The sequence below is a fragment of the Rhopilema esculentum genome, chromosome 6 (assembly GCF_057945365.1).
Source record: "Rhopilema esculentum isolate cy_ngs chromosome 6, ASM5794536v1, whole genome shotgun sequence".
NCBI classification, from domain to species: Eukaryota; Metazoa; Cnidaria; class Scyphozoa; order Rhizostomeae; family Rhizostomatidae; genus Rhopilema; species Rhopilema esculentum.
In genome coordinates this window covers 14,249,898-14,263,893 of record NC_142820.1, presented here as the reverse complement: position 1 = coordinate 14,263,893, position 13,996 = coordinate 14,249,898, and the positions used below count along the sequence as shown (strand labels likewise).

Below are 13,996 nucleotides of genomic sequence, written 5' to 3'. Positions count from 1 at the left end.
AAAGATAATCAAAACAAAAATGATAATTCTGAGAATGAAGACGACCATAAAAAAACTGGGTGACAAAATGCAAAATATAAATTCAGATTTTAATTTCAAATTACATTTGCAACAAAATTATACATCAGTTTACTTTATTTCTCGAAGTATTTTTCAATATAAGAAAAGCATAACCTAAAAATACAAATGGTAGTTAAAATATCAAGCCGTTAAATACAAAACAAGTATATAAATTTTACCACAGCTATAAATAAATCCCTCAATATCAGCAAAAAACAGCGAAATAAAAAGTTTGGAAGAGCCAATTCACATTATAAAGATGCGCCGCTGTTAAATCGAATTAATATTTTTTATGTTTAGAGCCATCTATAAATCTGCTTGTTCGATTATTTTTCATTTCCTTTCTATTCGTCATAAATCAAAAATGTAATGCTTCAAGCAAAGGGTTTGCGGCTGCATGAAAACCCTTAACAGGTGCTTCGGAATTGCTTACGAATGACGTGAAGCACAGCAGCAAACCACAATGCAGCAAACCACAAGAAACGGATATCTCAGCGCACTTTTAAAAGATCCATGCATCACATCGTACTATTCCCCGGAGCAAGCTTATGGAATTGTAGGTCTTGCAAAAGCTTTCATGTTTGCGAGCATGAAAAACATACAAGGATAGTAGGGTAAAAGTTCAACTGACTGACTAATTTTTGCTGAACGGCAGGTGAAGACAAAAGCAAAATAGTGAAAATAGGCCCTTTAAACGATAAATACAACATGCCCAAAACGGAGCTTAGATTAAGTACAATATTTCTTTATGTTACATGGTCCTTAAGTACGGGAGATCTATCGAAAAAAGATGTATCTAAATGAGTTTGTTCCAAAGAGCATGAATAACTGCTGCTATCGACGATGAAAAATGCGTCTCAGGATTACAGTAAAGAGAAAAAGTTAAAGAACTTTTGATTTGCCATCACCAGAGGCAGCTAACCCTTTCTTTTTGGCGAGAATTTCTAGCTCCATCTGCGCAGGCGATTTTCTTCTTGAAGGGTCTTTCCAAGATGGATCCGGTAAGTAGTTTGCAATACCAGAAGCAAAAGTGCGTTTGAAAGCTTGAAGGGAATTTTTCGGCCACTTGATAACGATGAAAATGAGTGTTGGGAGAATCGACGCCAGAATAACAACAACAATCAAGAGTTTTCCCCACGATGGATATTCGAAAGAAGCCAGCCATGTTTCACTTCCAGGATGCAATGGCGAGAACGGAGCCTAAAGAAAAATGCATTCCTTAGGTGAAAATTATTATTTTACAAAAATATCGATAAAAGCTAATTTGCAAACAATCTTTTGGTGGTACAAAACTTGAAAATGGCTTTGAGAAAAGCAAACTTTTAGTAAACTAAAGCTTTTAGTCTGACACTCTTCAGAGTTTTAAATGTCAGAAGATAGATCAAAAACTCTACGCTAGAAAATGTATATACCCAGTTGTGGATCAAAATAGGCCAATCAGAAACACGAGCACGTGACTGTTGAGGTTGACCTGTTGTTCAAAAATATTCAAAACATTGTATCAAGGACTCTTTTACGTTCGCTGAGTTCATGCAAAATTTGAACATCAAAAACGAAACATCTTTTGACATTAGCAGCCTTTTCACAAAAGTGCCGACGCTTTGTACCGGAGCGAGCTTAATAGCCCACCATTCCCAGAGGAAGTATTCATTGAACTGATGGAAACTGCAACACGTTCAGTTGAATTCAGTTTTAACAATGAAATGTACCAACAAAAGGATGGTGTCGCTATGGGTAGCCCTATGGGACCTGCCTTGGCCAATATCTTTGTCGGCTTTTATGAAGAGCGTTCGTTTGACTGCGACCAAAAGCCGGGTGTTTATTTTCGGTATGTGGATGACACATATACCATTTTCAAAACAGAGGCTGAGTGTGATATTTTTCTAATAGCCTTAATAGCCTTCACACAGCCCTACAGTTTACATTTGAAAAGGAAGAAAATAACTCCTTCCCATTTTTAGATGTTTTGGTTGAAAAATCTGGCACTGGATTTCTCACTAGTGTATACCGTGAACCCACATTTTCGGGGTAATACACTCGATGGAGTTCGTTTTTCCCAAAATAAAGAAAAATCAGCCTCATCAAAACACTTACACATAGGGTACTGATGATTTGTTCCAAGTCTAAACTCGACTCGGAACTTGAAAAACTAACTAAGATCTTTCTGGAGAACGGCTATACAGAGGATGTTATTTCAGTTTACATTAAGGAGAAGATAGGAAATTTCTCGTCTGACGTAAAATTTGGTCCTCAAAAGTGCCTGGTCTATCAAAAACTACCCTGGATCGGTGACAGTTCCCTGCGTTTTGAAAGTCAAATAAAACAGGCCATTACAAATTGTTCCTTTGCAGTCAACCCACGTATTGTTTACAGTACGAAAAAGGCCCTTACATCCATTCAAAAGGACTGCGTTCCTGCCACACAAGAAAGTTCCGTTGTTTATGAATTTACTTGCCAGTGTGATTCTGGCTACGTAGGTTGCACTACCCAAAGATTGGAGGGTAGAATAAAACAACATGTTCCGTCTAGTATTAGAAACAAAACTCGTCCCCAAAGAGAACAGCCATCTCGATATTGCAAATCTAAAATTACAACTAAAACCTGCGATTCTGCTATCGGGCAGCATTTACTGGAAAACCCAGATTGTGCAAAAAACTATAATGGCGACATGTTTCGGATTATTGGTAAAGCCCGATCGTCGTTCCACCTAGCAGTTTTGGAATCGATCTACATAGGCACGAAAAAACTGCTACTGTGTAGACAAAAGGAGTTCGTTTTCACCTCAGGACTCCTTAGGACTCCAACAGTCATGTGTTCGTGTTTCTGATTGGCCTATTTCGATCCACAACTGGGTATATATATTGCCTAGCCTAGCGATCTATGTTCTGACGTTTTAAGCCCTGAAGAGTGTCAGACCAAAAGCTTTAGTTTAATAAATCTTTCCTTTTTTCAAAGCCATTTTAAAAGCCAATTATCTAACTTTAACTCAAAATTAAGACTCAATCTTCGGTATTTGTTTCAATTAAAAACTTATCAGGTGAATTGTTTCCTATTTGTTTCCTACTTACGTTGACAACCCGATGCAATTCAAGTTAGCGAGCTATGTGGTTAATGAAATCGCAAATCCTTAAAAACGAAAAGGTTTACCTCTGTGCATCCAACAAATGCGGCATACGTCGGTGCGTTTCTCGATAATTTCACGCAGGTGGCAATGAAGACAATAATAAGGGCAAGAGGCGAAATATATTTCCAGCAGATGAGCCAAAATGCGTTTGGCCTACTACCAGTCATATACTCAATGTCATTAGCAAAACTGTAAATAGAAAAAAACAACAATTGAATTCTATGCTATCCAAAACAACTTTAGTTTCGACAATAACCATACTCAAATGCAATGCCAAGGTTATTTTTAAGGCATTTCCAGCGTTTGGTTATGACAAATCCGATAGTTAAATTGGTGTCTGAATAGTCAACAGTTATAATTATCGACGTTTCGTGGCAGTTCTCCGTGCTTCGTCGTCACAATTTAAACATTAAAAAGACAGAAAACAATGTACGAATGCTAATGCTTGAATTTTTAATTCAATATCTGAATTACTAATGACAATTACATATTCATACATACTATCTATCACCCAGGTTTGAAGATAAACCAAAAGTCCTGCATGTAAATAGGCACAAACTATATCTTTTATGGTTTTAATGTTTTAAAAGATTTAGATTCTAGTGATTTTTGTACTGATAGATTACCCTGTATAACAATTTGATTTATTATTATTTTTAAATTATTGTTGTTATTATAAATACAAAAGAAAAAATGAATGGATATTAAGCATTTTAAACGTAATTCATCAAAAGAAGTGGAAAAGTAACGATTCTTACTTGTCGTTCCCATAGACCCAAGAGACAGCAGTGACTTGGAAAAAAGCAATAAACAACAGTGGCAATGTCACAGAAAAGTCATCAAATATTTGGAAAATATAGAAACCGGGTCCAGAAACCATACAAAGACCAATAAGGAACATCACAAATGCACAGATGCCTGAAAAAGAAACAATAAAAATATACATAACAAAATTATGTAGAATACTGTACAGCGGTTTACAATGCTTGATACTGAATAGCAAGAGCTGTAATAACTTTTGTAGAATAGAATGGCAGTAGCGAATTCAGACTACCGCCATTACAGCTTGAGCTGTAATCAGATAATTCCAAAATTATAAAAATAAGGTACCTCTTTAACGACGATTCTACAACTTTAATTTAACCTTAAAAATCAGTAGACTTCCTTTTAAGGTTCTCAAGGCACAAGGCTCCTCCGTTTAGTCAAGCCTGAAATAGTCAGAGAGATGGAAATATTTTTTACTTTTAATCACCATGGAAATGGTGTGATAAGATTGAGGGCTCTGTCGATATGAAGCGGAATCAAGCGGAATCAAGCAACAAGACAGTTGAGAGCTGATGTTAACATCATTTGCTAGTAAGGGGGAGGGTTGAGTCGGTCTAGAGAAGATTCGACCAATAAAACCATCAGAAAACATAGGGTGAATTTCAGTATTTATCAAATCGTGAAGTGGTTTAAGTCCAAGAGTATTTGGCAGTGGTGTAGCACACAGCATCACAGCGACTCTTCGTAAATATTCTTGTTTCTCGATTTTGAAGTTTTTGCAAATGGTTCTTTTAGGTTGCTCCACAGATTCCCGAAACTGAGCAACAGTATCTAAAGTGGGACTCAGTCCTGGGTTAGAAAATGTTTGACATACTTTAGAAACCTAATTGCTCTACTGATTTTTGTTGACAGAGATTTGAGGTGACCTTGCCAGTTATATTGTTATCCAATTGTGTTCCAAGATATTTGGCAGTTTGGACACTATCCATTCGTTCTTCCTGTAAAGATAATGCTTCATTATTATTTGCTACCTGCCATCAAATTACGCGAAAGATGCCATCAAAGCAGGGAAAGTCATACGTCTTGAGCGCGAAAACATTGCATGGATTAGGCCACTTGATGAATTTGCCTCTCACCTAAATGACTATGAATGGATGGAATTTGAAAAACAAGAAAGGGCCTTTCGTCAGTCTTTGAGCAGTAGGGGAGTATTTTATGATAAATTTATCTGCAAGGGAGATTTTAGCAAATGGAAAAGAGTCCTTAAAGTCATCAATGGAATATTCGTGAAAAGCGGGAAATTTCGACAACAAAGCTTCAATGGCAAGCCATGGAACTTAAATCTTTGCAAATATTGTTTACGTATTTTGAAAACGCTACCAAAGGAACCGTCCCTTGGTGGTAACAGAGATGACCCAATATTGTTCCAGTTAGAAAAGCAGTTGTCTTATGTCAATAAAACAATACAACCATTCTTTTCACTCAGACAAGGTGTGTTCACGGAGTAAATTGACAGATCTTTGGCTGCACAAAAGAAAGAGGGCAATTCAAGTTATAAAGAACGATTGTAAATGGCCAAACAAAACACAAGTAGAAATTGATCAAGCGGAAACAGAAGTGTTGTATCGAAATGAAAAATTGTTTCTTTTAGGAAATGATTCAAGAAACGAGGAAGAAATATCCCTTGTTGACAACGACGAAAATGATATCGAAGAAGTTAGGCCATTTAATAAGAAAGAAATTGAAAATGTTGTGAAAATATTTCCCAATGGAAAATCAGCAGGGCTGGATAGGGTTGTGTATGAGGACATAAAGAGAGAATTTAGTTTAATTAAAACTGACATTGTGGGCATATTTAATACAAGTTTAAAAAATAGAAAAGTACCCTCCGAATGGAAACATGATAAAGTGCAAAGAATTCCGAAAAAGAATTATAGCCGCGAAGACTTAACGACACTTCGTGATATATCTTTATCATCTGTTATTTACAAATTATTTTCGCGTAGCATCATAAACAGAATTCTGCCCTTCATTGAGCCACAAATTGAATTTTGGCAAAGGGCTTTTCTTAAAGGAAGAAATAGGCAAGATTTAATGTTTTGCCTGAAAACAGCGTTGGATGACTTTAGACGTATAAGCACAAAACTCCATATTATATTTATCGACTTTGCAGATGCGTTTGGCAGTATCAAGCATAAAGAAATTACAACCACATTGCGTGAATACAACATTTCGATTGTATACTGTAAGATTATTGAGCACATATATCATCGTTCCAGCTTTCAAGTTATTTGCGGAAACAATTTGACTCAGAAAATTTACATCACAAGGGGCACAAAAACAGGTAACCCATTGAGCGTTATGATTTCTCTAGTGATAGTGGATAAAGTACTAAAACCAGCATTCAATCATGCCCTGATTAGTTTGAATATAGAAAATGAAAGAAACATTAGGCCAATTCCAATACAAGCATATGTAGACGACATTGCAATGGTAACATATGATTTAAAACTACTTGAAGAGATGGTAATAAAATGTGAACCACTCTTTGATCAAGCTGGTTTGAAAGTAAAGGCATCTAAGTGTGCGTTATTTTATGAGCGAAGGTCGGGTAACAATTGGCATAAGGGAAAAGGTGACAAAAAGCCAGCCATTAAAGTTCAAGGAGAAACAATAGCAACGTACAAGAGGTCCGAATCGTATAAATATCTTGGCAAATCGTTTACCATAGCAGACGAAGACGAAAAACAAGTTAAGGAATTCATCAAAGAATTCAAAGATACAATTGATAAAATCAAGGAATGTTCCTTGAAAACTCAGTGCTTTCAATAACATGGCTTTAGCAAAGATTTCACACAACTTTGAAAACACAAAGGTAGCAGAAAAACAGCTTGAAGAACTGGATGCAAAGATTACGAAAACCGCCAAAGAAATGTTTGATTTATATCCCAAGAGCAGTGACAAGATATTTTTCGCCAACAGACTACTTGGGGGGCTGGGGATAAAGAGACCATCAAACGTATATAGGGCAACACTTTATCTAATTTGATGAAAATGTTGATACATGATGAGGAGAACATACGGTATCTGGCAAGAAAATCTTTGGAATTAGACATGAAATCACGTGGTGTTAGACAAACAGATAGCGAAACTAATTTTCTGGGTTATGCATTAGATGCCAACCGAGGACTAGCAAAGACAAAAACATATGGAGCGAACTCTGTTTGGTCAGATCTACTTTTTCATGCTAACCAGTTTAATGGATCAAGGATGGTTTTGCTGTGGTTGTCGTTAATGGCAAGGAGTTGAATGGGAAAGATTTGAAAAGAGGAATCGAGGGGGAATTGAAGAAACAGGATATCATTAAAAGCTGTGAGCTCCGCATGCAAGGAAGTTATATAGGAATTGAGAATATAGACAAAAAAATTTCGCATCAAATTTATTACGGATGAAAACTCTCTGATAGTTTAGTCAAATTTATTCTACGTGCACGTATGAATCAAATTCCTTGTAATCAGCTAATTCATATGTGGAATAAGGATCACGATAAAAGATGTTCAATGTGTAATGAAAGGACTGAATCAATGGCACATTTAATGAATTCCTGCAGAAAGTACAAAGATTTATACTCGCGAGGCACGATCGGGTCGTAGAATTCTTATGCCAAAAAATCCAAAAAAATAATTCAACATCAACGTTATTTGTCAAAAAAAGGTAGAAACAGCTTTTCCACACATCAGAAATGCATTGCGACAGCTAAACCAAAAGAAGCCTGATATACTAGAGTTAAAAATGAACAAGAGAGAATGTGAAATTGTTGAAGTCACTGTCCGCTTTGATTTGTACATGTATCTAGGCTTGAAAAGGCTAGGACTAGGGGAAGAGGCAAAAGAAACAATGAAGTGGTGCAGTGTATCAAACATGATTTGTGGTAGCATCGTATGGCGAAATAGGTGCAAAAAAGTGCATGGATAATGCTAATTTCTGCAAGGAACATATTTGGCTATAAAACATTTACAGTTTGTTCTTAACTTGTCATATCATATCCAATATTACTATAATTATTATTATTATCATTATTATTATTATTATTATTTTGTTGTTAATTTCTTTTTTTGTGCTTGTAATAGTCTTTTTCTTTGTAAACTCAGGCTAGCCAATTGCAAATTACCTTTGTAATAGTGAAATTTGTAATTGTAGTTTTAATTGAATTGAAAACGAAAAGTTTCCATTATTATTATTATTTTTATTATTATTATTATTATGGAGTTGAAACTCTGAACAACTACTCTGAAAAACTATGTGAACAACTGCGTCAACAAGGTACAAATTTTATGAAACAAGTTCATGTCTGAGGCTGGGGACTCTTGCTCAAAGTGAAGTTATCATTTCATCAAAGCAATGAAGTATGTTTGATTTTACCTGTGAATAGAGGTTTGCTCATCTTCACCCATCCTAATTCGTATATAGGAGAGATAGCTGCTTCTAGAGTGCCAAACTCAGAATCGATGCCAAGTAAAATCAACATAATGAAGAAGAGAGCAGACCAGAATGGGGAACCATCCATGAGCAGAAGAGCATCTGAAAATGTCATGAATGCAAGTCCAGGCCCTGACCCAAGCTGTATGCAAATCAAAGAAACAAATCATGTTAAAAACAATATATTCATGTGACTAAGGAAAAGAGTAACAAAAAGAAAATTATTCTACCAACATTTCTAGAGGTTGCTGTGATTTCAAACACCCATTAAAAACATCTAAATATAACAAATAAATAAGAATTACAAATATTTTAGTAATACCTACATAAAACCCCAGAAAGAAAAGACCAAAATAAAGCAAGTAACAGTGCAGGTAATATTAGATTTGCGGGCATGCTGGTAATTGAAAAGTAAAGGCCTTCGATGGCATGCCATCCATAATCTTTAGACCTTAAAATTGTTATTACCTGAGACCTGATAGCTTTATAAAAAAAGTATATAAGAATGGCTTTCTGAAAAGAAAACTTTTGTGTCATACTTAAGCTTTTCATCTCACACTCTTCAGAGTATAAAATAACAGATCATAGATTGAAAACTCTATTATGCTAGGAAAAATATAAACCCAGTTGTGGATTGAAATAGGCCAATCAGAAACGCGAGCACATGACTGTTGAGGTTGCCCAATCAGTGCTGCCCTACCTGTTGAAAATGTTACCAATGGAGTCCTTAGGTGAAAACGAACTCCTTCTGTCTACACTGTTTAGATAGAACCTATTTTCAAATATAGAACTTTTGAGCTTAACAGAAACGACTAAGTCATTTCTTCAAACTAGCTTGAAGCATAACAGACATCTATAGAACTTGCTTATAGTTTTACTTAAATAGCTCATGTACTGATGCTCTAAAATAAAATACAATGACCTCAATCAAAGCGTCAATCAGACATTCAAAGCATGCCTAGGTGGTTCTAGGCAATGTGCAATTTCACACATAATAGTAGCAGTATTGAAGTACAGACCAATATACTCCCTTGCATTATCACCTACTTCTTCTATTTCTGCAAAAACTGGTTGGACAATGAAATAACATTTTAGGTAGCTAAAAAAGCAGCTTAAACAAACAGTAGCTGTGAGCAATCGCACCTTGCGAGCATCTATTCCTGTTTTGTGTTCCCTGTAACCAAGAATGGAGAATACCACAATGCCTGCAAATAGTGAAGTACCACAGTTGATGAAAACAACAGTGTAGGCATCCCTGATGCAATTGTTTCTCTCAGGCATATAACTTGCAAAGGCAATTAAAGCACCAAATCCAAGGCTGAGGGTGAAAAACATTTGAGTCGCAGCATCCATCCAAATCTGAGGATCTTTCAACAAACTGAACTGTCATAAAAGTAGATGTACATCATTGCAATTTATCAATGCCTAAAGAAACCTTGGCTTGTTAATAACATAGCAGCATGTAACTCTAGTCAAATCTTGAATCTTGCCATTAGTGCTACACAGATGGAAACAAAACAATACATAATACAATTTTTCATAAACTGACACTGATATATTGTTTTACGTGATCTTCATTTTCGTAATAATACTTTGGTTGAAAAATTGAAGTCATTTTCCTATTCTAAACTATTGAACAAAATTAAAACTAAATTTTCAACAAAAGATAGAAATAAAAAGCAAAGTGAATGCCTTATGAATCCAAATTAACTTACATCTGGCTCAAAAAATTTGCGAATCCCATTGCCAGCACCCTCTAGCGACACTCCTCTGAAGAAGAATATTATCAGAACAACGTACGGAAATACTGCAGTAAAGTACACAACCTATAAAAAAGAAAGTTATTTTCAAAACAATGTTTAACATATGGAAAGCAAGCAGCAATCATTCCACTCTATGATGGAATAAACATTTATATTACAAAAACTACCTTGGCTATGGTGAATTCTCCATTGTTGGCTTCAGAGTTTCCTGGCTCATTTCATTGGGCTGTTTGGCTCACTGGAATAAGCGTCGGTTTTTCAAGCAGCAAACTGGAGTTTTGGTTTGAACAATGTTTACTTATCAGAAAATGCACTCATTGTCACTTATGTTGTGATCTTTCCTTGGTTATACTGATACTTACCAAAAACAGGGAGTTTAAATAGACATCTTACAGTTTTCTATTGAAACACTGTTCTTTAATATTCTTTTGTAAAATATAAACTAAACATTATTAAAATTATTAACCAGTTAAAAAACTCTGAGCGTGACAGTATATGTAACTAAAGCACAAACCTTTCCACTTGACTGGATTCCTTTGACAACACACAAATAGGTGACAACCCATGCTACCACTAAGCACACTACCAGTTTAGAATTTAAGCCAACACCGGCATCTTCTATATTAGATGAAACTTGTAATGTTCGATGATAAAAATACCACATTGGTGCATCTTTAACACAACAGTCAGGAAAACTGTTCAGCATTAATTTCAAGCTTGTAAGATTCTGGGATACATCTGGCAATGATTTGTTCATTTTTTCTAATACACTTATTTGGTTTTTCAGACTTTGGTATGGTTTGTAATTCACACAGTTTTTCTTGTCCCAAGGAAGACTTTTTTGAAACGACATGAAAAAGTAATAAACACACCAACTCAGCACAATGACGTAGTATATACAGAGCATGAACGACACAGCAAGACAAGATAATCCAATGCCAAAAAAAGCTGGGTGAATCTCCTTCCAGGCCAGAAGTGCAGTTTTCCTTAATCTTTGGCCAATTGCAAATTCAATCATAAACAATGGAATGCCTTCAATTACCATAAAAATAACATAGGGGATCAGGAAAGCTCCTAAAACAAGATCAGATACTTTATGTCAGTAAGGGGTCAACTTCCATTTTGAAACAGTAATTAAAAAGAGATAGCTAATCAACATACAATTCAATAACAAAGATGAATTCTTATTAATGCCCATATATTTATTTGATCCAATCTAAGTTGTTCTCGTTTATATGTAGATTGATTACAGGATCTCTATTATCCATATTATGTTTTTTTTAAATTTATCAAGAAACCAAGGATCATGCCTTGAGTTTTGGCTGCATTAAGGAACAGTCCATTACCTTCCAACCAAATCTGGAGCTTTTTAAGATCTGAATTAACTGCTTCATTCATCTCGGCTATAGATTTTGATGAGTACAAAATGCTTGTGTCATCAGCATACATGGTCACTTTTGTGCTTTGCAATGCACATGGCAAGTCATTCATATATATATCAAAAATAGTAGTGGACCAAGGCACGATCCTTGAGGTATGCTGCAGTTCACGTTTGCTATTTCTGATGTATGTCCATTTACTTTACAACCTTGCTTACAACCCTGTAGGTACGATTTTAACCAATCCAGCTCCTTTCCCTGCACTCCATAATGACAAAGCTTTTGAATGAGAATTGCATGATCTACAGTATCAAAGGTTTTTTTCAAGTCAATAAATACTACAGATGAAAGGAATCCTTTGTCAAAATCATGGTACCAGTCATTACCACTTTTCAATAAGCATGTCAAAACTGAGTGCAGGGCCCTGAAGCGGGATTGACGTAAGTAGAACTTATTATCCTTGAAGTAGGTGTAAAGTTAGTCAAAAATTGTCTTCTCAAAAAGACATGAAGCAACCGGGAGCACGGATAAAGGTCTGTAGTTTGACCTGCTTTCAGTAGGCCCCTCTTTATAGATAGGAGCTACTCTAGCAACTTTACAGTTGTTTGGAAATAAGCCCTCTGAAATAGATTTATAAAAATATACTACTCAGCACAAGTGTGTAAACAGGCATCCCTATTTTAAGAAAATAGCTGGAGATGCCATCTGTTCCAAAGCTCTATGATACCTTAAATTTTTGCATAGCCTTCATAAGGTATTCAGCAATTTTCATCCAAACAAATATCTGGCTTGTAGTATTTCTAACTGATTTCAGAACCTTGTTGAATCTTTTTGAGAACTGAAGATCTTCTAAATCGTTTAGGGGTAAAATGTTAAGATTTCAGTGTAAAGCAATAAGGAGTGTCCTTGCCTCAAATATAAGTCTAAACAAAAAATTGTTGCATTGCCTCCAAGTCCATTTTTAATAGGTTATATTACTTTATATTAGTGATCAGTCATTAACATTAAGTTTTACTTATATCTTGCTGATTAGTATCTTCTGTTAGATTGTTATATGGATAATATATTTCTACGTTAATACAAAAAGATTGAGCATACTAAGAAATGATTACCAATGAAATTTGGAGATAGCTTCGGCGGTTCCGACACAATGTTTTTTGGCCATTCTAGATGATATAGTTTCAAAATTTTTCTTCCGCGTTGGAACAAGCCATGGTGGGAACAAACCTCCTACGATCAACCCCACGCCCCAGTTGTTTAAAAAGTTGCCGTGTTCCAAAAACTTGTGATTTTTCGACAATCTGATGTTAGCATTATTCCTGCCAAAGACCCAAAGTCAGGTCAGGCTTTTACCGTTGGAATCCAGAGAATCAGATAGATGTCAAAAAGGCGGTCTTCGTGTCTTCGCCACAAAGTGGCGTAATGACATAGCGGCACAAGAGGCGATGTCAACAAAAAAACATACGAATAGGCCTATGCAAAGACGGAAAGTAAAGTAACTACATGAAAAAACATCAGAAAATATTTTAGAATATTTTAAAGCTTGTAGAAAGATTTGCATATCGATGCTTTCAATACGAATATTTATTTCATACAAAGTTTGAGATTTCCCATTGGATTCCCAAAGTTTGAAAAAGAAATCAAGCAGGGTTCAATTCAACCGCTACTTCCGATGTTAGTTAAATCTACATTTTGCTGCATGGTAAGCTCAAAAATTGTATAGGTAATATTTAGAAATCAGTTGACTTACCTCCACCATTTTTCTGGCACAGGTAAGGAAATCTCCACACGTTACCGAGGCCAACTGCCAAGCCGATGGATGCGAGCAAGAACTCTGCTTTATGACCCCAAGAATCCCTAGCGGGCTCAATCTGTATGTCTTCCGTCTTAACTGCTTTCATTTCAATTGCGTCTGTATGTAAAAACCAAGTTTAAACGCTAGTAAGTACTTCAAAAACCAAGGGCTTTTTTAACTTAAAGGATATGAAATTCAAATAAAAATAAAACGATAAGAAAACTTACTTTCTGGTTGAGGTGCCATTGTGATGCCCTTTTCGATGAAAATTACTTGGTTTATTTCAGTGATCCAGACGTTTTGAAAATATATTCAGTCCACCTATTGCCCCTTTCCTTACAGAGGAGTCTTTCGATTCGAGGGCAGAATTCCACACGATCACTCTCCACGAAATTTCGTTTGAAAGAAAGGTGAGTCAACATAATTCGTAATCAGTGGGCCGAAGATGCGCAACTTAAAAGACGGAACGGGAATGGAGGAACACTATTCCGATCTTCCATTACACTAAACCAGCTTGTTAAGAGATCAGGGGCGTCCTGACTGGGGGACAGAGGGGGCCGTGGCCCTCCTGTTTTCAAAATTTGACGGATTTTCGAAAAATTCACTGTTATGTCGGAAAATTCTCAAACAT

General features: G+C 35.8%; 1 protein-coding gene across 1 annotated transcript; it reads right to left on the bottom strand.

Moving 5' to 3' along the window:
* Positions 1 to 60: 60 nt before the first annotated feature.
* Positions 61 to 13,760, bottom strand: LOC135685926 (sodium-dependent neutral amino acid transporter B(0)AT3). The gene is made up of 9 exons (XM_065202025.2): positions 13,593 to 13,760; positions 13,321 to 13,482; positions 10,706 to 11,265; positions 10,144 to 10,254; positions 9,572 to 9,811; positions 8,372 to 8,570; positions 3,943 to 4,102; positions 3,208 to 3,373; positions 61 to 1,260 (listed from the first exon to the last, which is right to left on the bottom strand). The coding sequence occupies exons 1-9, from the start codon at positions 13,609 to 13,611 to the stop codon at positions 943 to 945; spliced, it is 1,935 nt and encodes a 644-aa protein (XP_065058097.1). The 5' UTR covers positions 13,612 to 13,760; the 3' UTR covers positions 61 to 942.
* Between the last annotated feature and the right edge of the window lie 236 nt (positions 13,761 to 13,996).